The 27,248-nt window shown below is 40.7% G+C and overlaps 1 protein-coding gene and 1 pseudogene across 1 annotated transcript in view; both read left to right on the top strand.

The window, feature by feature from the left end:
- Positions 1-2,145: 2,145 nt before the first annotated feature.
- ABCC2 (ATP binding cassette subfamily C member 2) overlaps positions 2,146-27,248 on the top strand; it is a 70,433-nt gene continuing 45,330 nt past the window's right edge. The window contains exons 1-4 of the mRNA XM_077878018.1: positions 2,146-2,303; positions 3,997-4,170; positions 25,079-25,204; positions 26,900-27,034. Of these exons, the coding sequence (XP_077734144.1) occupies positions 2,271-2,303; positions 3,997-4,170; positions 25,079-25,204; positions 26,900-27,034 (468 nt within the window). The 5' untranslated portion in view covers positions 2,146-2,270. The remainder of the gene's footprint in view (positions 2,304-3,996; positions 4,171-25,078; positions 25,205-26,899; positions 27,035-27,248) is intronic.
- LOC144301265 (BOS complex subunit TMEM147 pseudogene) lies at positions 25,585-26,246 on the top strand (annotated as a pseudogene).

The raw sequence follows: 27,248 nt of genomic DNA, 5'->3' as shown, positions 1-27,248 counted from the left end.
TGCCTTTGGCCCAGGGTGCGATCCTGGAGACCCGGAATCGAATCCCACGTCGGGCTCCCGGTGCATGGAGCCTGCTTCTCCCTCTGCCTGTGTCTCTGCCTCTCTCTCTCTCTCTCTCTCTCTCTCTCTGTGTGTGACTATCATAAATAAATAAAAATTAAAATAATAATAATAAAATTAAAAAAAACATGATTATCATTTCTATCAGTCATTTTTTATTCCTCTTACTTGCAATAGACAACACAGTGGAGGGGAGGGGGTTACATTTTATCTATAGAAAATAATTCCACTCACACCATATCACTCATTAGGTCCTCTCTTCAGTCTCAATAAACATTTCCAAGCATAGCCAATTTGCTTTCACAACTACTTGCTAGACAAGTGCAGTCAATAGATCCTCCATCTGCTAGAAAGATAGAAGATTGACATCACTGTCAAGGAATAATTCAGACATTTAGTTAGATGTTTGTATGCTAGCTTTTTCATACTTGAGGAAGATCGTCATTACGCTATTGTCAACAAACAAAGGGAAAAGCCAGGGCTTATAAAAGAGAGACGGGAATGGAGGAAAACATAGTGTGAGGGTTTATTTTTGATTAAGCTAATTAGCTGGAGGGCATCAAAGAGGCCAGTATGGGAAGCTGGTGTTGAGTAGGCCAGCTGGATCATCAGTGAATACAATTTCAGAGGGGTACCTGGGTGGCTCAGTCGGTTAAGTCTGCCTTCACTCAGGTCATGATCTCAGGGTCCTCGGATCGAGTCCCTCTTTGGGATCCCTGCTCAGTGGGGAATGAGTATCCTAATAAAAGTTATACATCTTTCAGATGTCAATAATCCACAACATATCTGCTAGTACTAGTGGTAAATGTTATTATCATTTTTGAGTTTAAGGTAACCGAAGGTATAGTTAACTTTAGGCTGGGCATTAAAGTACACATTAAATATGTATGTATGTATGTATGTATACATTGAAGTGTACATTACTGTTGTGTTAATTACTCTCTGTAGGTACAGTCTGTATATACCCATAGAACAAAGAAGTGTTTTTTTGTGTTAGTGACCAAAATGGTTTCACCCGATCCCCCAAATGATGGCATTTGCACTTTAATACATTGGCAAAAATGTGTGGCTGTTGTTAGAGTGACCTGATTTTAAAAGAGCATTTGCTTTACTAGAGGAGGGAGTAATGGGGAGTTGTTGTTCTAAATGGACATAGAGTTTCAGTTGGGCAAGATGAAAAAGTTCTGGAGATTGGTTGCACAACAATGTGAATATACTTAACACTTCTAAACTGTATGCATTTAGAAATGGTAAAATTTATGTCATGCATTTTATACCACAATACAAAAAATTAATTTAAAATATTATCACATAATACCTAATAATTATGGAAAAATAAAAAAATACAGAAAAGCAAAAAGAAAATTCCCCCACAATCCTAACAGCTAAGGCTAACGTTTTGTCACATAAATTATACATATACATGGGTTCATGCTAGATATGCTGTTTTATAACCTGACTTTTTGAAATAAAGTTTATACTACTTTTAACTATATTTTAAGTTCTATGATCTTTAAAAAAATATTTATTTATTTATTTTAGAAAGCAAGAGAGCATGAGTGGGAAGGGCAGAGGGTGAAAGAGTGACTCTCAAGCAGACTCCATGCTGAGCATGGACCTGATGAGGGGCTGAAACCCACGACTCTAAGATCAGGACCTGAGCCAAACTAGAAGTCAGATGCCTGACTGCACCACCTAGGTGCCCTTCAGTTCTATGGTCTTAATTTAAATCCAGAGGAGTAGGATATATTTCACATTCCTATAAGTTCTAAGGCCTTAAAACAGAAGTGAAACTGCGTGTTTAAGGGTACTTGCCCCTCCATTGATGCTTCCCTTTTTAGGTCATATGTCTTCAGAAGAAAAGGCTCCTCTGCTCCTGAGTTGTCCACCAGCTCTGCTGACATTTTTCAGTGGTTCCTTTTAGACACTATCATATCTACAAAGGCTTCTGGTCCTTGGGAAATGGTGAGTCTACCTGCCCTTGGGGCTCCTCAGTCCTAGTCACGTGTCTATCCACTAGAACAAGGTAAATAAATATCTGAGGAAGGTTAATGAGTAAACTGTTAGGATGAAAGGTCTCATTTGGAACGTCAGAACATCAGAATGGGAGATAACTCACTGCTACTTGCAGTCCATCTTCTCTGAGGAAGAGTAAATAAAACACGGCAGAGTCACAGAAGAGTCTTCATTCCAGAAGTGCTCCAGGAATCATGCTGGAGGAATTCTGCAACTCTACGTTTTGGGTGAGAAATAATACTTATATTCACTGTTGACTCTTCACAGACTCAGAGCTAATAGATTAACCTTGGTGGCAACCAATAAGAACCAGAAATGTTAGATGTGCAGATGGTGTAAAGCTCAGAGTTTTTTGTTTTTTGTTTTTTGTTTTTTGTTTTTTTTTTAGGTTTGGGGGGACGGTTAAGAAAAGATACGTTATAATGTCTCCAGAGGATATTCTATGTGGAGGAGGTAACATATGTATTCTCTAACATATATTTATTGTGTCCCAGACTCTTTCTCAGACTAGCTAGCTGTAAAATTGTCTTCTCTAAAGAGAAATAGGGAAAAGCCTTCCGGTTTCAACAATGTTAGGAGGGAAAGTTATTGCAGAGTTCATGGAGTGGGAGGAAGAAGAGAAGACCCAAGGTTGAGTTTTGTAGAGGTAAATGCTGGGATATTGAAATGATAGTGATATGTTCTAGAGGAACTGGCAATTAGTGGTATGGAGTGGAAGTTGAGGTCAGGATGCAGATTTGGGCATCATGAGCACTGAGACCATTTTTGAATCAGTTGAGCAGAGAAGTTCAAGTCAGACAGGGTGAGCAACAGTACCAAATGGCTTAGTGGAATAGAAAATAAGAAGGAACCTACGATTTAGTGATGCTGTGAAAGTGTGGTCTGTACATGTCTAGCACAGCATCAGAATCATGTGGAGGGCATGTTAAAATAGTTTAAATACCTTAGGTAATTCTTCTGAATTCTAAAGTTAGATAACTTTATGGAGAGATAAGAAGAGTAGGGATGAGATAGCAGAGCAGGTGGTTAGCATTCACATCTTAGAAAGAACCTGGATCCCCAAGACCTCAAGGCTAAGATGCCTACAACACAGGAGGGTGGGACTTAATGGCCCCAGGATCTTACCAGACCATCTTTTGAGAATTCTCTCTGAGAGAATCTGAGTATCTGACAGATCATCTTGGTCAGGGCACCACAATGTATCCTTTCAAGAGTTTGTGTGAACAACTATGCAAAGACAACTAAAAAGTATTTACAAGGAGAGAAAAATCTACCTTCACAAGACTCAGAAATAAGAACTAGTGCTCCCACCTTCACTTCATAAGACATCCTATCTATTGCAGAATGTAAGGACAAGTCCCAATATGCCGGGAATAGGTCATCCACTAGCGCCAGAACAGCGCCTGCACCCAAGATCCCCTCAGGCTCCAATCTCTGTAAGCCCCCTAGCCAGAAGGAGGTGAAATGCCATAGTGTGACTAATGCCTGTGTTGCCTGCCTGTTTGAACATCTGTCAGGGAGTTGAGTTAGTGCTAAAAGCAAAAATGAGAACAAGTTTCTATATCCAAGGGAACTATTTGAATTGAAGAACAGTCCATTCCTCTTCTTCCCACAACTTGGCAAATGCAGTGGTGAAGTTTACCTAGAATAGCTGGTGGAGAAATTTCCTTAGAATTACAGAAAGAAAAGTTTCTAAAGGTTAGATCAGCCAGAAAAGTCACTGTCATTAAATGTTGAATTTATATCAATGGAGATAAGTGGGAAAATGCGGCTAGGGAAGGGGCAGGCCAGATATGGACAGAGAATAGAGTTAAAGTTGTTTGGGGAACAGGGGTGGAAATAGAGGTAACAGGAAGCAAGAGTGCTTGTGCTGGTTTTGTGTCTTCAAAAAATAAATATATTTTGTTTTGATTCCCCCAGAACTCTTCATTCTTGGATAGCCCAGAAGCGGACCTGCCACTTTGTTTTGAGCAAACTGTTCTGGTGTGGATTCCCTTGGGTTTCCTTTGGCTCCTGGCCCCTTGGCAGCTTCTTCATGTGTATAGGACCAAGATCAAGAGATCTTCTATAACCAAACTCTACCTTGCTAAGCAGGTACAGGAACTCCACTACTTTCTAACTAATTACTTGGTACACAATAGAGATACATAATACAGACATTTTTTGGTGATTAAAGTGTCTTCATCCCTATCTTTATTTTTTTTTTAAGATTTATTTATTTGTTTGAGAGACTGAGTGAGAGAGAGCACAAGCAGAGGGGAGGAGCAAAGGGAGAGGGATAAGCAGACTCCCCACTGAGGAGGGAGCCCCAACATGGGCTCTATCCTGGGACTCTGGGATCACGACCTAGGCCGAAGGCAGATGCTTAACTGATTGAGCCACCCAGGCACCCTCTTCTTCCCTACCTTTAACCAGCTTTCCTGAGACAGGTGCTCACTGGCCCCTTGCCATATTTCTGAGTTGAGGTGACTTTAATTTTTGCATAAGGATAGTGATTCTTAAATTATTGATATCAGACTCTTTAGACACTGATGATGAGTAGCCAGTCAAATAGTTATTGTCTTTTTAATATTTAAGAAGCAAATCCTGGATGACCTGTCTTGAAACCATTCTAGGAGACTATATTTCATATGGAGACTATAATTCATACAATGAGGTAAAAATAAAATGCACCATTTTCTCTGTTCCATTCAGGCATTCCAGCCATCGTTCATATCTCATAACTTGGGTCTGAAATAAGGCTTCCATTTTCCCAAAGTCTTCCATGAGTCTGAACAGTCACTCACAGTAAAGTCGGGGGACATGTCTGAGTAGGGAAATGTGGAAAGGACATGAGCTGCAGGAGAGAACCCAGAAGGAACTAGGGGAGGAGCCTGTCAGCCAGTTGCACTGATTAATGCAGAAAGCATCTTGTGAGAACGGAGACATTCAACTAAGTTTGAAAAGCCACCTCCACCTTCTCCTTTTTCACGAGTTTTGGTTGTTGTTGTTGGTGGTGGTTGATTGGTTGTTTTTCCCTGTCTGTCCTGGTCTTTAAACAGGGTTTTTAAAAGACCAATTAGATTTGGTGTTCTATGAGCACGCATACCAACAACCTCAGGTGACCTAGAATCTAAAAGGAAGGAAGGAACTTGGCCAAATGAAATGAGATTTTCACTGCTGCTCCAAGACAGGGACTGGTAGTAAGTTTTGTTGGACTCTGGAAAGGAAAGAACAATCCCTAAGAGTAGGGACAGGGTCATTGTCTTTTTTGCTGATCCAAGTGCCAAGCACAGGCTTAAAACTCAGTACGAATTTGCTGAATGTTAATATTAAATGCACTCAAAGTAGGGGTTGGGTCAAGAATGTGTTAGATTCTGAACATTGAACAACATGCTTTAATACCCTTGGGAATGAGTCAGAGCATTTTGTTAGAATCAGTCAACTTCCATTTGGGGGGACTTCCAAGAGAAGGTTGGGTAATGAGTAAATCAGTATCCTATCCTAATTATAGTTATTAATTAACTATTAAAACTTCTAACCTTTTAAAAACAGCTTTATTGAGTCATAATTCACATACCATACAATTCACCCATTTATTTTTTAATTTTATTTTATTTAAACCCAATTAATTTTTAGTATATTATTAGTTTCAGAGGTAGATTTCAGTGATTCATAAGTTGTATATACTATCCACTACTCATTACATCATGTGCCCTCCTTAATGCCCATCACCCAGTTACCCATCCCCCAAACCCCCTCTCCTCCAGCAACTCTCAGTTTGTTTCCTATAGTTTAGAGTCTCTTACGGTTTGTCTCCTCTCTGATTTCATCTTATTTTATTTTTCCCTCCCTTCCTCTATGATCCTCTGTTTTGTTTCTTAAACTCCACATATGAGTGAAGTCATGATAATTTCCTTTCTCTGACTGACTTATTTTGTTTAACATAATATCCTCTAGTTCCATCCACATCATTGCAAATGGTAAGATTTCACTTTTTGATAGCAGGGTAATATTCCATTGTATATATACACCACATCTTCTTTTTCCATTCATCTGTCAATGGACATTTGGGCTCTTTCCATAGTATGGCTATTGGGGATATTGCTGCTATAAACATTGGGGTGCAGGTGCCCTTTGGATCATTATGTTTGTATCTTTTGGGTAAATACCTAGTAGTGCAATTGCTGGGTCATAGGGTAGCTCTATTTTTAACTTTTTGAGGAACCTACATACTGTTTTCCAGAGTAGCTATACCAGCTTGCATTCCTACCACCAGTGTAAGAGGGTTTCCCTTTCTCCTCATTCTCCTCAACATTTGTTGTTTCCTAACTGTTCATTTTAGCCATTCTCACTGGTGTGAGGTGGTATCTCATTGTGATTTTGATTTGTATTTCCCTGATGCCAAATGATATGAGCATTTTTTTCATGTGTTTATTGGTCATTTGTGTGTCGTCTTTGGAGAAATGCCTGTTCATGTCTTCTGCCTATTTCTTAACTGGATTATTTATTTTTGAGGTATTAGTTTGTTAAGTTCTTTATAGATTGTGGATACAAACTATTTATCTAATAAGACATTTGCAAGTATCTTCTCCCACTCTGTATATTGTCTTTTGGTTTTGTCACAGTTTCCTTAGTTGTGCAAAAGCTTTTTATCTTGATGAAGTTCCAATAGTTCATTTTTCCTTTGTTTCCTTTGCCTTTGGAGACAAAATCCACCCATTTAAATGCAATTATTTTTTAGCATATTGATATGTACAACCATCACCACAATCAATTTTATTAGTTTTTTTTAAGATTTTATTTATTTATTAATGAGAGACACAGAGACAGAGGCAGAAACATAGGCAGAGAGAGAAGCAGGCTCCCTGCTGGAAACCCGATGCAGGCGGGGGGTGGGGGTGGCTCCATCCCAGCACCCCGGGATCACGACCTGAGCTGAAGGCAGATGTTCAACCATTGAGCCACCCAGGTGTCTTACCACAATCAATTTTAGAACAAAAAGAAACCTCCTATCTTCCCACCCTCCTTAGCCGTAAGCAACCACTAACCTGCTTACTATCTTTCTATTGTTTCCCTATTTTAGACATTTCATATAAATAAAATCATATAATAATATGTGATCTTTTATGGTTGGCTTCTTTCACTTAACATAAGATTTTCAAGGTTCATCCATATTGTAGCATGAATCAGTACTTCATTCCCTGTTTATGGCTGAATTATATTCTATTATGTGGGTATAACATTTTGTATGTTCTATTCTATTCTATAACATTTTGTATAACACATTTTGTCTTTTATAAATGCAAATCTCTATAGAGAAAAAGAAAATCAATGTATTGTTTTTTTTTTTTTCTGTAGCTAATAATCCACTCATCCTCACTCATAGTCTCAGGAGCTCCATTAATAATTTGTACATTATTTTTTGTTCACTAACCTGAGAGTAACAAGCACAAATTAGTTGTCTGTTAAAAATTTAAAAATAATTGGTCTCTCTGAAACAGTATTGGTCTCTCTGAAACAGTATTGGTCTCTCTGAAACAGTATTGGTGTCTCTGAAACAGTCTGAAGTAAAACTCTTCACACAGTAAAGCTTTACTTCTTCTACAAGAACTTTCTTCTTGGCTCATTCCTCAACTTGATTTTACTTCCTCTCCTACCTGCTTTTGGGCTGTTTCTCTCTGACTTTCCTGAAGTAAAATGATCTGAACTAAGGTGACCAAGGTGAGAAATTCTACAAGTTTGTTTGTTTAAAGGTGTATCCTTACTGAAAGGAGCTGATGTACAGTAAAATTGAATTACAATTTGAATTACAATTGAATTACAATTCAATTCAAAAATTGAATTACAAAATGAATGAATGAATGAATGAGCTCATATTCAATCCCAGGGAAATGAAGGAGGAATTGGATTCTGGAGACTGTGGAAGTGCTGAGGTCAGAGCAAGATGTGCAGCAAAAATAGACTTGGTGTTGAGCCAGTGAAACACGGAAACCATCTTTAAGTGATTGCCGAATATAATATAGAAAATTGCCAAAAAGCTTCTAAAAGCTTTCAAAAAGCTAAAAAGCTTCAGAAAGCAGGATCAAGATTAAATGGATGGAGGTTATTCCAGGGAAACCCACTTTGGCTAAATATATTGAAGGATTTCTAATAATGTTAACTTTCTGAAAATAGAATAGACTGCTGGGGTCATATTCCCTGGAAATATTGATGCTGAAGTTAGACAGTTATTTCTTAGGAAAGTGATAGAAATAGACACTCCATAATGGATAGAAGATTCAACTGAGTGCCTATCATTTGTAAAGCTCTGGGAAAAAGAAGACCTTGCAGAGATGGAGAGGTATTAAATATGGCCAAACCACTCTCCTTTCTTTTTTAATATCAACGAGATTATGTTTCTCTAAGAAGTTTAGTAAATTCCATGTCCACTTGAAGCTCCTCCAATAAACCAGCAATCAAGGACAAAGGCTATTATTTAAGGACTTGGTAACCATTAAACAACCATATATTTCCCTGATCCTATTTAATAAAAGTGTGTGCATTTTTATTATGCATTCTGATTCTGTGTACATTCTGATTATGAAAATAATGCACAGGTATTGTAGAAAGTTTGGAAACTCTAGGGAAATAGGAAACAAATCCATTGATCATTGTTATCACTCTGATATACTCCTATTAACATTTTGGTGTGTTTCCTGTCACTTTCTTAAAAAAAAAACAACAACAACTGAACAAAGAAACACAAAATGAAAAGTAAAAGTCTCTTTCTAACCCTTCTACTTCCCAGTACCATTCTTCAGACACCTTCATTTAAAATTATTTTGATGGTTATCTCATTTCTGCAAATAATATATTCATACCTATATTTCTCAATCTATCACCTTCAAAAAGATGTTTTTCTGTCCTCTGTGAAAAACAAGAAATTCAGTTAATTGGCCCAACCTTAAGCTTCCTTTTCTTCTCCTCTTTCTCTCAGTCTTTTAATTTTATATGGTTGTTTTCAGTTCTTCTGTTGGTTACCCTTATTCCTAAAAATTATCTGCCATAGATTTTAGGCTCTACATCTTGATGCCCCTTTGTGTAAAATGAGAGATTAAGGGCCCCCACATTTCTTGGATCTTTTTTAGAGAGAGCAACAGTAAATAAAGTCTCAAAGTCCTTGCTTTCTGAAAATGTTCATCTAGATATGGAATGCTAACTTCAAAAACAACTTTTTTAATTCTGAGGATGTTGCTATAGTGCTCCCCAACATCCTGTGCTACTGAGTTATCTTCTGTAAAGGTTTTATCCTCTTTATTCCTGGTGTCCTGAAATTTCATGAGAGTCTGTTTACATGGGTCTTTTCTCATTCAATGCGTTGGACACTTTCAACCTAAAGACTCATGTCTTTCTTATCCCTGAGAAATTTTCATATTTACTCCTTTTACTTCCTTTCCTCCAATTTTGAAATTCCATCTCTTCAGAACTTCTTTTAGGTGGATTTTGGACACTGAATTTATTTTCATTCTCAACTTTTCTCTTTCTTTTAAATTTCTTTTTGCCTATGTCTGAGATAATCCCCAATTTTTTTGAGGGCCTTTACTTTGACAATCATGGGTTTGATTTCTAAGAATTATTCTTAATTTCTGAATATACATTTTTAAAATTAATATCAACCTACTAATGGTTGCAATGTCTTCTCAAATCTCTCTTAGGACTTTAATTTTAAAATAATTTAAAAGTGGGGATCCCTGGGTGGCGCAGCGGTTTAGTGCCTGCCTTTGGCCCAGGGCGCGATCCTGGAGACCCGGGATCGAATCCCACGTCAGGCTCCCGGTGCATGGAGCCTGCTTCTCCCTCTGCCTGTGTCTCTGCCTCTCTCTCTCTCTCTGTATGACTATCATAAATAAATTTTTAAAAAAATTTAAATAAAATAAAATAAAATAATTTAAAAGTATCTTCTCTTCATTTAATAACTTGTTTGTTTTATCACAGAATCAGTTGTTCTCTTTAATTATCTTGGCTATCTTCACTAGTGTTGGTTTTTCTCAATTTTCTTGTTACTTGTGTTCTTTTTGCATTTCTGAGCAAAGGACTAAGTTAATGAATATATGTGGCTGGAGTAGACACCTTTGTCCTTATGTAAGTCAACTCCTCCAGCTGGCCTCTTTGAACTCCGAGTCGTGGACAACTGTGTGGGCCTACTGCCTTCTCCCAAGAGCAGTAGCCCATGCTATACTTCATACCAAATGAAGACTAGTTTATTCTGGGGCACCAAGACACACACTATCTTCTTATTCTTCCTCAGGAAAGACATTCAGTTTCTTTAGAGACTACTTCTGTTTTAGCCTGATTGGGGGTGGTGGTGGCAAATAGAGTTGTCAGTGGGTTTGTGTTGATGGGTTGGAAGTGGGGGAAACAAAGAAGTGACCGCCATAACTGTACCAGTTCTGTACACAGAACTTCAGTTAAGACTCTTGATTTCTGTCCTTTTTCCCAGTCTTACTCTCAGTTGGGGCTGACTACAAAAAAAAAAAAAAAAAAAAAAAAAAAAAAAGATTTATATTAAAGATCTTACCTGCAAGTCCCACCTGTTAACCTAAACAATAAGGAATTTATTATCTTACATAACAAGAAGACCAGAGGTGGTGCAGCTCCAGGACTTATAATTTTAGAAGCTCAACAACCTCAGCAGATAGCTGATTATTTTTATCTTCCTTCTGATCAGCTCAGCCTGTCAAGCCAGTTATCAAGTTAGCACATGATTGCAGGTTGGCTGCAGCAGCTCCAGTTATCACACTCTCAAGTCAGTGACAGGCAGATAAAGAGATCAGATGCTCCAAGGTATTACCTAAAAAAAATAGCTCTATTGATACATAGTCTGCATACCATAAAACACACCTGTTTAAAGTGTACATTTCAGTGGTCTTTAGTAGACTCATAAAAATGTGTGACCATCACCTCTTATTCTGGAATAGCTTCCTTACTCCAAAAAGAAACCGAGTACCTATTAAGCAGTAACAACCCATTCCCTTCCTCTTTCAACCTTCTCCCCCAACCCCTAGCAACTACTAATCTACTTTCTGTCAATGGGTTTGCCTATTCAGAACATTTCATATAATGTGATTATACACTATGTACACTTCAGCACCTGACTTATTTAACGTAGCAAAATGTTTTCAAGTTTTCCTCATTTAAAAAAAAGATTTTTATTTATTTGGATGAGGGAACAAGCAGAGGCAGGGCAGAGGGAGAGGGAGAAAGAGACTCCCTGCTGAGCAAGGAGTCTGATGCTGGCCTCGATCTCAAGACTTTGAGATCATGACCTGAGCCAAAGGCAGACACTTAATCAACTAGCCCCCTGGGTACCCTGTCTTCAAGTTCTATACATGTTATAGCATGAATCAGTACTTCACTTCTTTTTTATTATCATTATTGTAAAATACACAAAACATGAAATTTACCATTTTAACCAATTTAAAGTATAGGATGCAGTAGCATTAAATACATTCACAATGTTGTGCAACTGTCACCACCATCTAGTTCTAGGACTTCCCATCATCCCACTTCGTATCCATTAAACAGTCACTCCCCATATCTTCTTCCCCATGTCCCCTGGAAACTCCGAATCTGCTTTCTGTCTCTACTTATGCTAAGTCTGGATATTTTATATATAAATGCAGTCATACAATAGGAAGCCTTTTCTGTCTGGCTTCTTTCATTAGCATTATGTATTCAAGGTTCATCCAATGTGATAATATATATCAATATTTCATTCTTTTTTATTGCTAAATAACACATCATTGTATATTTAACACAGTATATTGTGTTTATTTGGGCTGAGTGTAGATTTTCATTTTTCTTATATATCAATGGGTAGAATTGTTAAGTCACATGGTAGCTCTATGTTTGCTATTTTGAGGGACTCACAAACTGTTTTCCAAAGTGGCTATCCCCTTTAACATTCCCACCAGCAGTGTCTGAGGGCTCTAATACTCATCCTCACCAATACTTGTTATTGTTCATCTTTTCAGTTATAGCTATCCTAGGAGGTGTGAAGTGGTCTCTTACTATGGTTTTGATTAATGACATTGAGCATCTTCTCATATGCATTTTCACCATTCGTGTACCTTCTTAGGAAAAACACTATAAGTAAACTCTTTGCCTATTTTTTAATTGGGTTACTTGTTACTTTTTATTGTTTTTATTGTTTTATTGTTGACTTGTAAAGAATTCTTTATATACTCTGGATCTATGTATCACTTTGATCAGTGAGGAAAGCCTTTTCCAGAGTCCCCAAAAACCAGTCCCCATAAGCTGTCCCCCAGTTTTCTTTGGCCAGAATTGTGTTGCATGCCCATGGCCAAAGCAGTTACAGGCCAGGAGAATGGGACCATCATGATTGGTTTTAATCCACCTCACAGGGTTGGAGATGGGTCCAGCTCCCACCTGAGCATATGGCTGAGCTGAGTAGGGTAGATAATTTACAAAAGAGGAGAGGGGTTCTGTTAGCAAGAAGAGACTGGCTTTGAGTAGGCAGCTCTACCTATCAGGATCACAACAGGAAATAGCTGAGGCCAAATAGGATAATGTGAGAAGGTTGTATTTACAAGGGGATCTGGCTTAGCAGCCAACTGTTACCACTCTAGTCTTGAAGGGAAGAGGTTGGAAGGTGAATCTGGGACAGACGGGTGATACAAACACAGCAACCAGTAATGTCTATTTCAGGTACCCCTTTCCCTGCTGCCTTTCCTTCTGGGTTTTGGGCCATGGTTTTCTCTGCTCTTTTTCCCTGTCACTATTGACATGCTTACTCTTTGTCTTCTAAAATTTTCCCAGTCTACTGAGCTTGCCCTTCTCCATTCATATTCCCAGTGGTATTATGGATTTATTACTTGGGTACCTCTTTACCAGCAGTTCAATGAGGCGGAGAGGGATGGGAGATAAACAAGCATACTAAATCTGGTATCTTGAACTGGAAACTGCTGCCTTTTTCTATGCATATTTTATTTTTTTTAAGATTTTATTTATTTATTCATGATAGACATAGAAAGAGAGAGAGGCAGAGACACAGGCAGAGGGAGAAGCAGGCTCCATGCCAGGAGCCTGACACAGGACTCGATCCCAGGACTCCAGGATCACGCCCTGGGCCAAAGGCAGGCGCTAAACCGCTGAGCCACCCAGGGGTCCCCTTCTATGCATATTTTAAAAACATAATTAAACTCTTTGCATATACGATTTTGCAGCCTATGCTTTTCACTTAAGATGATATAAAAAAGGACGCCTGGGTGGCTCAGTGGTTGAGCATTTGCCTTTGGCTCAGAGTGTGATCCTGGAGTCCCAGGATAGAGTCCCACATTGGACTCCCTGTAGGGAGACTGCTTCTCCTTCTGCCTATGTCTCTGCCTCTCTCTCTCTGTGTGTCTCTCATGAATAAATAAATAAAATCCTTTTTAAAAAGATGATATAAAAAACATTTCCCATTGTTATTAACACTATTCTTTAAAATAATTTTGATGACTACTTTAGGCATGCTGACAACACTGACTCCATCTTTGGCCCTTCATCTTGTTCTCGCCTCTGGTGCACAGATGGTGCCACTTTAGATAATTACCCTGTGACCTCACCACCATGCCCCTTGCTTCATAAGAGCCAGGGATTAAGGTCCAGATAGTCTCAGAGAATGGGGAGGAAGGTAGTGGAGGATAGCTGTGTTCTGCTCTGAATTGTCTGCCCTCTGGCCCCTGTTAGTAAATTACCCTGAATAAAATTCTGTGCAAATGGTACAGAGAGGCTTCCTTCATTTTTTCCATATTAAAGTGCCTTCTCAGGCATAGCTTGGAGGATACAAAAAACAAAAGCAAGCGTGGGTAAAGGGGCGGTGCCAGGGGAGAGCCCGTTGTTGGTGGGGGAAAGCCCAGGTTGGCCAGCTATCTCCTCATGGGGAGCTTTGGCCAGGTCTTTTGAGCAACTTGGACCAGTGTGTAAGTACAGGGTTGCCCAAGCAACCTAGGGAGTGTTAACTATCCTATCCTCAGTGGTGAGGAAAATGCCCCAGGGAGTGCCAGCTATCCTATTTGCAAAGGTGGGGACAAGGAAGTGGAGAAAGTGAATGAGCTATCCCGATGGTAGCTTGGCCATTGATCTATGCCTTACAATAGGCCGTAGAATGGGAATTCCAAATGAGAGAATTGGAACAAACCAGAGAAGCATTGGCTTTGGAAAAGGGTGAATGAGCCTCATGTGCCTCAAATACAGACATTATGTCTGGAAGAATTCAGAGTCAGAAGGAACGGTTAGAAATTAAGATGGCAAAGGTGCATGGGCAGAGAGAAGCATGCACTAAAGTAAGAACTATCTTATCTTAAGAAAATTGGACCCCCCCAAAAAAAAGAAAGAAAATTGGACCCCTAAAACTTGGGATCTCTGGGGTAAGTTTTTACCATAAACTTTTTTTTTGAGGAGAGGGAAGGGCAGAGGCAAAAAAGAGGGAGAGAGACTCTTAAGCAGACTCCACACCCAGCACAGAGATGATATGTGGCATGATCTCAGGACCCCGAGATCATGAGCTAAGCCAAAATCAGGAGTCAACGCTTAACCGACTGAGCCACCCAGGCACCCTAAGTTTTCTATAAGCTTTTTTTTTAATAATAAATTTATTTTTTATTGGTGTTCAATTTACCAACATACAGAGTAACACCCAGTGCTCATCCCGTCAAGTGCCCCCCTCAGTGCCCATCACCCATTCACCCCCACCCCCTGCCCTCCTCCCCTTCCATCACCCCTAGTTCGTTTCCCAGAGTTAGGAGGCTTCCATGTTCTGTCTCCCTTTCTGATATTTCCCACACATTTCTTCTCCCTTCCCTTATATTCCCTTTCACTATTATTTATATTCCCCAAATGAATGAGAACATACAATGTTTGTCCTTCTCCAATTTACTTACTTCACTCAGCATAATACCTTCCAGTTCCATCCACGTTGAAGCAAATGGTGGGTATTTGTCGTTTCTAATGGCTGAGTAATATTCCATTGTATACATAAACCACATCTTCTTTATCCATTCATCTTTCGACGGACACCGAGGCTCCTTCCACAGTTTGGCTATTGTGGACATGCTGCTATAAACATCGGGGTGCAGGTGTCTCGGCGTTTCATTGCATCTGTATCTTTGGGGTAAATCCCCAACAGTGCAATTGCTGGGTCGTAGGGCAGGTCTATTTTTAACTCTTTGAGGAACCTCCACACCGTTTTCCAGAGTGGCTGCACCAGTTCACATTCCCACCAACAGTGTAAGAGGGTTCCCTTTTCTCCGCATCCTCTCCAGCATTTGTGGTTTCCTGCCTTGTTAATTTTCCCCATTCTCACCGGTGTGAGGTGGTATCTCATTGTGGTTTTGATTTGTATTTCCCTGATGGCAAGTGATGCAGAGCATTTTCTCATGTGCGTGTTCGCCGTGTCTATGTCTTCCTCTGTGAGATTTCTGTTCATGTCTTTTGCTCATTTCATGATTGGATTGTTTGTTTCTTTGGTGTTGAATTTAATAAGTTCTTTATAGATCTTGGAAACGAGCCCTTTATCTGATACGTCATTTGCAAATATCTTCTCCCATTCTGTAGGTTGTCTTTTAGTTTTGTTGATTGTATCCTTTGCTGTGCAAAAGCTTCTTATCTTGATGAAGTCCCAATAGTTCATTTTTGCTTTTGTTTCTTTTGCCTTCGTGGATGTATCTTGCAAGAAGTTACTGTGGCTGAGTTCATAAAGGGTGTTGCCTGTGTTCTCCTCTAGGATTTTGATGGACTCTTGTCTCACATTTAGATCTTTCATCCATTTTGAGTTTATCTTTGTGTCTGGTGAAAGAGAGTGGTCTAGTTTCATTCTTGTGCATGTGGATGTCCAATTTTCCCAGCACCATTTATTGAAGAGACTGTCTTTCTTCCAGTGGATAGTCTTTCCTCCTTTATCGAATATTAGTTGACCATAAAGTTCAGGGTCCACTTCTGGGTTCTCTATTCTGTTCCATTGATCTATGTGTCTGTTTTTGTGCCAGTACCACACTGTCTTGATGACCACAGCTTTGTAGTACAACCTGAAATCTGGCATTGTGATGCCCCCAGATATGGTTTTCTTTTTTAAAATTCCCCTGGCTATTCGGGGTCTTTTCTGATTCCACACAAATCTTAAAATAATTTGTTCTAACTCTCTGAAGAAAGTCCATGGTATTTTGATAGGGATTGCATTAAACGTGTATATTGCCCTGGGTAACATTGACATTTTCACAATATTAATTCTGCCAATCCATGAGCATGGAATATTTTTCCATCTCTTTGTGTCTTCCTCAATTTCTTTCAGAAGTATTCTATAGTTTTGAGGGTATAGATCCTTTACATCTTTGGTTAGGTTTATTCTAGGTATCTTATGCTTTTGGGTGCAATTGTAAATGGGATTGACTCCTTAATTTCTCTTTCTTCATTTCAGTCTCATTGTTAGTGTATAGAAATGCCATTGATTTTGTATCCTGCCACGCTACTAAATTGCTGTATGACTTCTAGCAATCTTGGGGTGGAGGCTTTTGGGTTTTCTATGTAGAGTATCATGTCATCGGCGAAGAGGGAGAGTTTGACTTCTTCATTGCCAATTTGAATGCCTTTAATGTCTTTTTGTTGTCTGATTGCTGAGGCTAGGACTTCCAGTACTATGTTGAATAGCAGTGGTGAGAGTGGACATCCCTGTCTTGTTCCTGATCTTAGGGGAAAGGCTCCCAGTGCTTCCCCATTGAGAATGATATTTGCTGTGGGCTTTTCGTAGATGGCTTTTAAGATGTTGAGGAATGTTCCCTCTATCCCTACACTCTGAAGAGTTTTTTTTTTTTTCACTCTGAAGAGTTTTGATCAGAAATGGATGCTGTGTTTTGTCAAATGCTTTCTCTGCATCTAATGAGAGGATCATATGGTTCTTGGTTTTTCTCTTGCTGATATGATGAATCACATTCATTGTTTTACGAGTGTTGAACCAGCCTTGTGTACTGGGGATAAATCCTACTTGGTCATGGTGAATAATTTTCTTAATGTACTATTGGATCCTATTGGCTAGTATCTTGTTGAGAATTTTTGCATCCATGTTCATCAGGGATATTGGTCTGTAATTCTCCTTTTTGGTGGGGTCTTTGGTTTTGGAATTAAGGTGATGCTGGCCTCATAGAACAAATTTGGAAGTACTCCATCTCTTTCTATCTTTCCAAACAGCTTTAGTAGAATAGGTATGGTTTCTTCTTTAAATGTTTGATAGAATTCCCCTGGGAAGCCATCTGGCCCTGGACTTTTGTGTCCTGGGAGGTTTTTGATGACTGCTTCAATTTCCTCCCTGGTTATTGGCCTGTTCAGGTTTTCTATTTCTTCCTGTTCCAGTTTTGGTAGTTTGTGGCTTTCCAGGAATGCGTCCATTTCTTCTAGATTGCCTAATTTATTGCCATATAGCTGTTCATAATATGTTTTTAAAATCGTTTGTATTTCCTTGGTGTTGGTAGTGATCTCTCCTTTCTCATTCATGATTTTATTAATTTGAGTCTTCTCTCTTTTCTTTTTAATAAGGCTGGCTAATGGTTTATCTATCTTATTAATTCTTTCAAAGAACCAACTCCTGGTTTTGTTGATCTGTTCCACAGTTCTTCTGGTCTCGATTTCGTTGAGTTCTGCTCGAATCTTAATTAACTCTCTTCTTCTGCTGGGTGTAGGATCTATTTGCTGTTTTTTCTCAGCTCCTTTATATGTAAGGTTAGCTTTTGTATTTGAGTTCTTTCCAGTTTTTGAATGGATGCTTGTATTGCAATGTATTTCCCCTTAGGACTGCTTTTGCTGCATCCCAAAGATTTTGAATGGTTGTATCTTCATTCTCATTAGTTTCCATGAATCTTTTTAATTCTTCCTTAATTTCCTGGTTGACCCTTTCATCTTTTAGCAGGATGGTCCTTAACCTCCACGTGTTTGAGGTCCTTCCAAACTTCTTGTTGTGATTTAGTTCTAATTTCAAGGCATTATGGTCTGAGAATATGCAGGGGATGATCCCAATCTTTTGGTATCAGCTTGGTATCGGTTCAGACCCGATTTGTGACCCAGTATGTGGTCTATTCTGGAGAAAGTTCCATGTGCACTTGAGAAGAATGTGTATTCAGTTGAGTTTGGATGTAAAGTTCTGTAGATATCTGTGAAATCCATCTGGTCCAGTGTATCATTTAAAGCTCTCGTTTCTTTGGAGATGTTGTGCTTAGAAGACCTATCGAGTATAGAAAGAGCTAGATTGAAGTCACCAAGTATAAGTGTATTATTATCTAAGTATTTCCTCACTTTGGTTATTAATTGATTTAAATATTTGGGAGCTCCCACATTCGGGGCATATATATTGAGGATTGTTAAGTCCTCTTGTTGGATAGATCCTTTAAGTATGATATAGTGTCCCTCTTCATCTCTCACTACAGTCTTCGGGGTAAATTTTAGTTTATCTGATATAAGGATGGCTACCCCTGCTTTCTTTTGAGGACCATTTGAATGGTAAATGGTTCTCTAACCTTTTATTTTCAGGCTGTAGGTGTCCTTCTGTCTAATATGAGTCTCTTGTAGACAGCAAATAGATGGGTCCTGCTTTTTTATCCAGTCTGAAACCCTGTGCCTTTTGATGGGGTCATTAAACCCGTTCACGTTCAGAGTTACTATTGAGAGATAGGAGTTTAGTGTCACCATGATATCTATTCAGTCCTTGTTTTTGTGGATTGTTCCACTGAACTTCTTCTTAAAGGGGAATTTTAAGAGTCCCCCTTAAAATTTCTTGCAGAGCTTGTTTGGAGGTCACATATTCTTTCAGTTCCTGTGTGTCTTGGAAGCTCTTTATCTCTCCTTCCATTTTGAATGAGAGCCTTGCTGGATAAAGTATTCTTGGTTGCATGTTCTTCTCATTGAGGACCCTGAATATATCCTGCCAGCCCTTTCTGCCCTGCCAGGTCTCTGTGGAGAGGTCTGCTGTTACCCTAATACTCCTCCCCATAAAAGTCAGGGATTTCTTGTCTCTTGCTGCTTTAAGGATCTTCTCTTTATCTTTGGAATTTGCAAGCTTAACTATTAGATGTCGAGGTGTTGAACGGTTTTTACTGATTTTAGGGGGGGGAATCTCTCTATTTCCTGGATCTGAGTGCCTGTTTCCCTTCCCAGATTAGGAAAGTTTTCAGCTATGATTTGTTCAAATACATATTCTCGCCCTCTGTCCCTTTCGGTGCCCTCGGGAACCCCAATTAAACGTAGGTTTTTCTTCCTCAGGCTGTCGTTTACTTCCCTTAATCTATCCTCATGGTCTTTTAATTTAATTTGTCTCTTTTTTCCTCAGTTTCCCTCTTTGCCATCAACTTGTCTTCTATGTCACTCACTCGTTCTTCCACCTCGTTAACCCTCCTCGTTAGGACTTCTAGTTTGGATTGCATCTCATTCAATTGATTTTTAATTTCTGCCTGATTAGCTCTAAATTCTGCAGTCATGAAGTCTCTTGAGTCCTTTATGCTTTTTTCTAGAGCCACCAGTAGCTGTATAATAGGGCTTCTGAATTGGCTTTCTGACATTGAATTGTAATCCAGATTTTGTAACTCTGTGGGAGAGAGGACTGTTTCTGATTCTTTCTTTTGAGGTGAGGTTTTCCTTCTAGTCATTTTGCTCAGTGCAGAGTGGCCAAAAACAAGTTGTATTGGGAAAAGGAGAAAAAGAGAGGAGAGAAAGAAGGAAAGAAAAGAGAAAAAGGAAAAAGAAAAAAGAGAAGGAGAAAGAAAAAGAAAGAGAGAAAAAAAAAGGGTGGGAGAAGCAAACAGAAATCTAAAAGCAAAAAAAAAAAAAAAAAAAAACACCAAAACCAAAAACAAAACAAAACAAAAAAACCACGGGGGAGTATCTTCCGATTCTGTATACTGTAAGTCCCTTGACTTCCTCTGGAACTTGTCCGTCTAGCTGGTCTTCTGGGGGAGGGGCCTGTTGTGTTGATTTTCAGGTGTTAGCACTTGGGGGAGCTGCTCTGCCCCCTGCCTGGTGCAGGGCTCAGTGGGGGTTGTTTACCCCGTGAGGCCCCAGGAGGAACAACCCCAGTGGCGGGGCCAGCTCTGCAGCCCTGGAGTCAGCCCCCGCAGTAACCCCGGAGCTCTCCGTCTGCAGGGCCTGGAGGCTCCGGGCGGGGCCGCTGATGTGCTCAGCTGGGGCAGGAGCGTCCTTGCTGTCCTGGGCCCTCCCGGCCTCTGCCTGTCCCCGGGGGGAGGCCGGATCCCGGGCTGTGTCCTGGCGCCCTGAGCTCCGGGGCCTGCGCTGCTGGATTCGTTCCGGCCGCGCAGCCCCTCCGCGGAGCCTCCCCCGAGCCCCTCCGAGCTGCTCCCGCCCCGCAGCCCCCTCCGCGGAGCCTCTTCCTCCGCCCGAGCCTTCCGAGCTGCTCCCGCCCCGCAGCCCCCTCCGCGGAGCCTCTTCCTCCGCCCGAGCCCCCCGAGCTGCTCCCGCCCCGCAGCCCCCTCCGCGGAGCCGCCCCCGAGTCCCTCTGAGTTGCTCCGGGTCCCGCCGCCCGCGCTGCAGCCCTTAGGGAGCTCGGCGCACTCCCCCGGGGCGCAGGTGTCTGTTAGTGTCCCCGGGAGCCCAGGGCATCCCCGCCCTCCTGGGTCCTGCTCCACCTCCCCGCGAGCCCCTTTCCGCCCGGGAAGGTCGGTGCAGCTCCTGCTCCTCCGGGACGGGGCTCTCCTGTCCTGGGGACACTCGCCCCGGCCTCAGCCCGGCTCCTCGCGGGGCCCCTCCCCCTCGGAGGCCTTTTGTTTCTTTATTTCTTTTTCCGCGTCTTCCTACCTTGATAGAAGCGCGAACTCTTCTCACTGTAGCATTCCAGCTGGTCTCTCTTTAAATCTCAGGCCGAATTCGTAGATTTTCGGGATGAGTTGAAGGTTATCTAGGTAATTTGGTGACAGGTGATTTGGGGACCCTCCTCTTCCGCCATCTTGCCCCCCCCCCAAGCTTTTTTTTTTTTTAAGATTTTATTTATTTATTTATTCATGAGAGACACACAGAGAGAGGCAGAACATAGGCAGGTAAGCTCCTCTCAGGGAGCCCGATGTGGGACTTGATCCCGGATCCTGGGATCACGCCCTAAGCGGAAGGCAGAGGCTCAACCTCTGAGCGTCCCCCCACAAGCTTTTTTTTTTTTTTTTTTAATTTTTATTTATTTATGATAGTCACAGAGAGAGAGAGAGAGAGAGAGAGAGAGGCAGAGACACAGGCAGAGGGAGAAGCAGGCTCCATGCACCGGGAGCCTGATGTGGGATTCGATCCGGGGTCTCCAGGATCGCGCCCTGGGCCAAAGGCAGGCGCCAAACCGCTGCGCCACCCAGGGATCCCTCCCCACAAGCTTTTAAATGCAAGACTATCCATCCATTTCAGTGAGTTACTAGGTTTCATTTCCACCAATTCAAAGGGTTTTTTTTTTCTGAATTGTCCATATAGTAGTCATTTAAAAAAAAAAATGTACTGGGGATGACCAAGAAGAAATTGCCACTAGTCAGAAAGTGACTATGAGAGAATATTCTGCAACTAAATTAGTGGAGCTAAGGAGCCACTTTAAGCAAAAGGGCCACAGAGGGTGGCAGCTTGGGTGTTACCACTGTGGGATACTGGGAGACTAAAAGACCCCTGAGGGCACAGTATAGGACTTTAGTGTCTGTCCTTGCCCCTGTGATTAACCAACCCAATGCTATAGAAGCTGCTATGGTGGCTGACTTAAGTGAAACTAGAAGAATCTGTCATAAGGGATATCAATTATAGTTATTTATAGAAGTTTAGTAAGAATGTTTTCCTTGTAACATGACACCATTAGAATCATTGGTTGTATTACCAAGGTCTTGAGTGCGCATTTGAGAGAGATCTGCATAGACTTAGATGTGGCCAGACAACTTGAAGGAACTAAGGTTGACTTTAGGGAGCCAATGAATGACTGTTGGGGGGAAAAATCAGCCTGGTACCTTCCATATAGGGGTTCTGGGAGCCTTACCAGGTAAGTAAAGAGGTCACTTCCTGGCAGGTTCACGATGTTTTAGGGGCCTCAGGAAGAGAGGAAGTAACCCAAATCTATAGACATTGCAAAGGAGTTAATAGCAAGTATTTGACTTGGCTCTGGGCCTTGAAAGGCTGTTAAAGGCACAATCTGAAATTCCTTGTGAGAAGTTCCAGCAGAAGCACCCGGGTGGCTTGGTCGGTTTAAACACCTAACCATTGGTTTCAGTTCAGGCCATGAGCTCATGGTTATGGAGCGAGCGCCAAGTCGAGCTCTGCACTCAGTGTGGAGTCTGCTTCAGATTCTCTCTCTTTTTCCCTCCTGCTCTCCCTTCTATCTCTCAAACGAATACATAACATCTTAAAAGAAAAAAAAATTCCAGCAAACCAAATTTAAAAGAACTTAAATAGCCAACCACTATTCTTGCCGCACTTATGTAAATAGGCCAAATTTGTTAAAACTGGGCTTATTTTATAAATAACTTAGTCTTGCTGCCTTTGAGGGTGATTTTAGTAAAGAAATGTTTCAGTAACATACTTTTAGGGCTATTAGATTCTAGTTCTGATTACCTGTCCTTGGATTAATTCTGAATACTTGTCCCGGTTTGCAGTTTACCTACAAAACTAGCCTGGATTCTGAATTCTTCTGGTTTCCTGGTATAGCTGGCTAATTCTCTACCTGATTGTTTGCACACTAAGCACCTGACTTTAAAACCCACCTGGAGGACCACCTCCTGAAATGACACCACTCACTGTTTAACTGAACTGACCTAAAGGATCTCGATGTGAAATGTAGAATAAGATGCTAAGAAGACCCATGAAAGTTCCAAAATAGTAGCTCTACGAAGGATGGGAGCTCAACTTACTACTAGGGAATATGTTTAATTGGACACAAGGCTGTTTCATTCTTCAAATCCTGATCTATGCTCCTTTTCAACAGGAAGAAGCTAGAGTGATTATTACTCCTATCTCTCCAGAATAAGGAATGATGAAAATCCAGGGGTGGTTTTGGCTCATGGGGCTGGACAGCTACTGTGTTATTGCCAAAATAAGATTTGCCATGTCTGTTGCCCATAAAGCATTTCTTATGGGTTTTGCAGATGTTCCTTCCTGTTGTATCAGGAAATGTTTACCTGTCATGGGCTACCTCTTAACGTTGAAGTTCACAGTTGCTTCATCTGTGGGGTCTGAGGAAAGGACCTCTTTACCAGGTCTGGGGGGACCTGTGTTGCTGTGTTGCTGTCTGTATAGCTGCTCTGGTATAGGAATGCAAGTCCCTCCTGCTATCTGGCTCTCAGCTCATCGTGAATGGTGTGTAAAGATTGTGCAGGCCATAAAATGTTGGGGATGGAGTGTAGGAGTGCTGACAACACTGATTCCATCTTTGGCCCTTCATTTGTTCTCCCTTCTGGGCACTTTAGGTAACTAATAGAAGGTCCTTCTAGTGCACAGATGGTATCACTTTAGATAACTATCATGTGACCTCACCAACATGCCCCTCACTCTATAAAAGCTGGAGATTAAGGTCTGGATGGCTGTGGGAAATGGATGGGGGAATTTAGGGTGGAGAATAGCTGCATATGTCCTCTGTTGTCCATCTGTCCACCTACCTGATTACTGCTGTGGATAAGTTGACTGAATAAAACCATGTAAATGGTATAGAATGATTGCTTCATTTTTCCATGTGAAAGCACCTTCTCAGCCTGGAGGATACATTACTGACCCTCCTCTACCTTCTGATAGCTACATAATAGCTCATCACTGGAGGATATCATAACTTATTTTATTAACTCTTTGCAACATTAATTCCTCCCAACAAAACTCTCCACCACTTCTTTGGGTTATTTTAGGTTTTATAAATACTTTCACTACTAAAATGGAGACTCTAGTTAACATTCTGTGCATAAACGGGGCACTTGGGTGGCTCAATGGTGGAGTGTCTGCCTTTGGCTCAGGTCACAATCCCTGGGTCCTGAGATTGAGTCCCGCATTGGGCTCCCTGCACAGAGCCTGCTTTTCCCTCTGCCTGTTTCTCTGCCTCTCTCTCATGAACAAATTTTTTTTTTCATGAACAAATTTTTAAAAAAATTCTGTGTAGAAGTATTTCCTGAAATTCAGAGTTCCCTTAGAATTAGCTTCCTAGGAGTGGAATTACTATATCAAAGAATATGAGCAGTTAAGGCTTTTGAAACCTATAAAAATTTCAAAATTTTTATAGCTTAGGAAGCTTTTTGCCAATTTATATTCTCATCAAAAGTGTGTTAAAGTTCATGTCTCTGCACCCTTGCCAGCACTGAGTATAACATATTTTTCTTTTATATATAAAAATGGCATACTATTATTGTTTTACTTTGCATTTCTTTCTTTCTTTCTTTTTTCTTTCTTTCTTTCTTTCTTTCTTTCTTTCTTTCTTCCTTCCTTCCTTCCTTCCTTCCTTCCTTCCTTCTTCTTTCTTTCTTTCTTTCTTTCTTTCTTTCTTTCTTTCTTTCTTTCTTTTCTTTCTTTCTTTCTTCTTTCTTTCTTCTTTCTAAGATAGATCATAAGCAGGGGTGTGGGGCAGGAGGAAAGGGGAAAGGGAGACACAGAGAGACTTGATCCCAGGACCCTGAGATCATGACTTGAATTGAAGGCAGACACTTAACCAACTGAGCCACCCAGGTGCCCACTTTGTATTTCTAGAAGTACTAACGCAACTGATGTTTTTCATTTGTTGAGCATATTTGTGAATTGTCTGTTCACATCACTTACTTTTAAAATAGACATGTTACTGTATATAACTTTGTGAACATATTTTAAATATACTCATTCAGCATTCCTCAAAAACCTATCCTAGTATACATTGAACTTCATTCCATTGCTTAAACTACATGTATTTGTTGATGCCAGAAGTATTTGTGTTCTCTGAATCCCTTCATACCATTCGTATTTTCTATTATCAAGACCATTCTATTCTAAAGCATGATATCCTCTTAACCATGATCTTTTTCCTTCTCAGGTGCTTGTTGGGTTTCTTCTTATTCTAGCAGCCATAGAGCTGGTCCTTGTACTCACAGAAGACTCTGGAGAAGCCACAGTCCCCGCCATTAGATACACCAATCCAAGCCTTTACCTGGGCACATGGGTAAGGCCTACCCCACTCCTGCCCTGTGTATCATCTTCCTACTCATAGTTATCTAGTTAAAATGTACTCTTTTCGAATAAAACTAAGTTCATATACCTTTTTTGAGGGTCTTGTGATGAGGCAAAGTTGTAATGTAGTAGTGGTTGTCATGAGGTTTAATCAAATTTTAGTTTTGTATATTCTTTTGAACACTAACTTCTACATCTTTCTCCCTAGTGTAATTACTAGCTTTGATGACTATAAAAGACAAGATATATATATAAGACTATAAGATACATATCTTACGCCCTCCTATCTTTCCATCTAATATTACACATGAATGGGTGCCAGGCCAGCTGAGACAGAGACCTGCACTCTAGTGGGCCCAGGAGGTTGGCGCCATGACCCTATTCCACTTTGGGAATGACTTCACCCTGGCCTACTTCCCCTACTTCATCACCTACAAACAAGTACAATGTCTGAGTACAATGCCTTCTAGAAATGTGCACAAACCAGGGTCACCTACCTCTTCATGCAGCTGTGCAAGATGCTGTTCCTGACCACTTTTTTTCCTACCTGGGAAGGCAGCATCTATGACTTTTTTGGGGTGTTATGCATGGATGCGGCAGTTCTGGTAGGCCTAAACCTTGTCAGGTCCTGGAATGTGCGCAAAGGAGAGTATAAGATCATGGTTCTGCCTTGGGCTGGGCCACCGCCAAGCTCATTATGTCCCACTGCATCCCCTCTGAGTTGGAGCCCAGGGCATTGAGTTTGACTGGAAGTACATCCAGAAGAGCCTGGACACCAACATCAGCCTGGTTCATTACATCATCTCATATGCCCAGGTCTGGATGATAACATGCTACAACCTATACTGTACTTTTCAGCCAGCAATATTCCTACTGATGTTCTTTAACGTCCATGAGGCCTTCGTTATGGAGACCTTCATCTACCTCTGTTCCCTGGGCAGCTGGACAGCACAGCTGGCCGAGCAATGGTGACAAGCCTGCTGGCCCTTAGCACCCTAGCTCTGTGTGTCACCATTGTCAACATGCACTCCTAGGCTTGGTGTGCCAAACATTTATACACCCTTTCCTTGCCTCCAGGCTTCAGTAAAGTAAACAGTACTTGGAAAGTTAAAATAATAAATATATAAAATATAATTATACACATGAAAGTCAAGTTTATTGATGTAAAATAATTTATTAAGTATCACTGAGTCTAGGAAACCAACATTTAGTTATATTTAAGTGAGATGTTACAAGGCAAGTTCTATTGCTTAGTTTGATATTATTAGAAAATCATATAGACAACTTGGACCTCTCCAACAGAAATTGCCTCCCAGGGGGACTGCTATAGTACCTGAAATTAACTCCCTTGGGTCTTGAAAAGACTTTTCTGGCTCCCAGGGTAACTCCATTAAACGCAAAAGGTGACCCACTGTGTTCTTGGCTAACTCCCCACCCAAGTGTAGTGAATAGAGATGGGGTGGGGAAGAGGGTCCCAGGGAAAATGGATATCCTAAAAGAAGAAATTAGATTGTATCAAGGAGGACGTCTACAATTTGGCATTTGTATTGTCTGCTTGGCCAGCCTTCTAAAGGAGCTTGATATAACTAATCAACCCACCATTCTTCTGTCTCTCTGGCATTTTTCTTGCCTCTTGTCCTTGGTTAGTAATGATATTTTTTGGAACTTGATGTGACTTTCTCTCTAGCTCCTGGTTTTGCTGATCCAATACAGCAGGCGATGGTGTGTACAGAAGGATTCTTGGTTCCTGTCTCTATTCTGGATTCTCTCAATACTCTGTGGTAGTTTCCAATTTCAGACTCTGATCCGGACACTCTTAAAGGTAAGGAGGAAAGAGAGAGTGACATGAGGAGGTATTGTTGAGCAACTTCTAAGAGTAACTGACATGGAGTCAGTTGAACTCTGGGATAATTATGTTTAGGGGATTTTATGATAGGCTTTAATCACAAGCATTGACCTACATAGGCCATTTAGACTTAATTTAGAAAAAGGCTCATTTTCTCTATTTTTTGTTTTTGTTTTTTTCTTCCCCATAG

The sequence above is a fragment of the Canis aureus genome, chromosome 29 (genome assembly GCF_053574225.1).
Source record: "Canis aureus isolate CA01 chromosome 29, VMU_Caureus_v.1.0, whole genome shotgun sequence".
In the NCBI taxonomy this organism is placed as follows: domain Eukaryota; kingdom Metazoa; phylum Chordata; class Mammalia; order Carnivora; family Canidae; genus Canis; species Canis aureus.
This window is presented reverse-complemented; position numbering and strand designations above follow the sequence as displayed.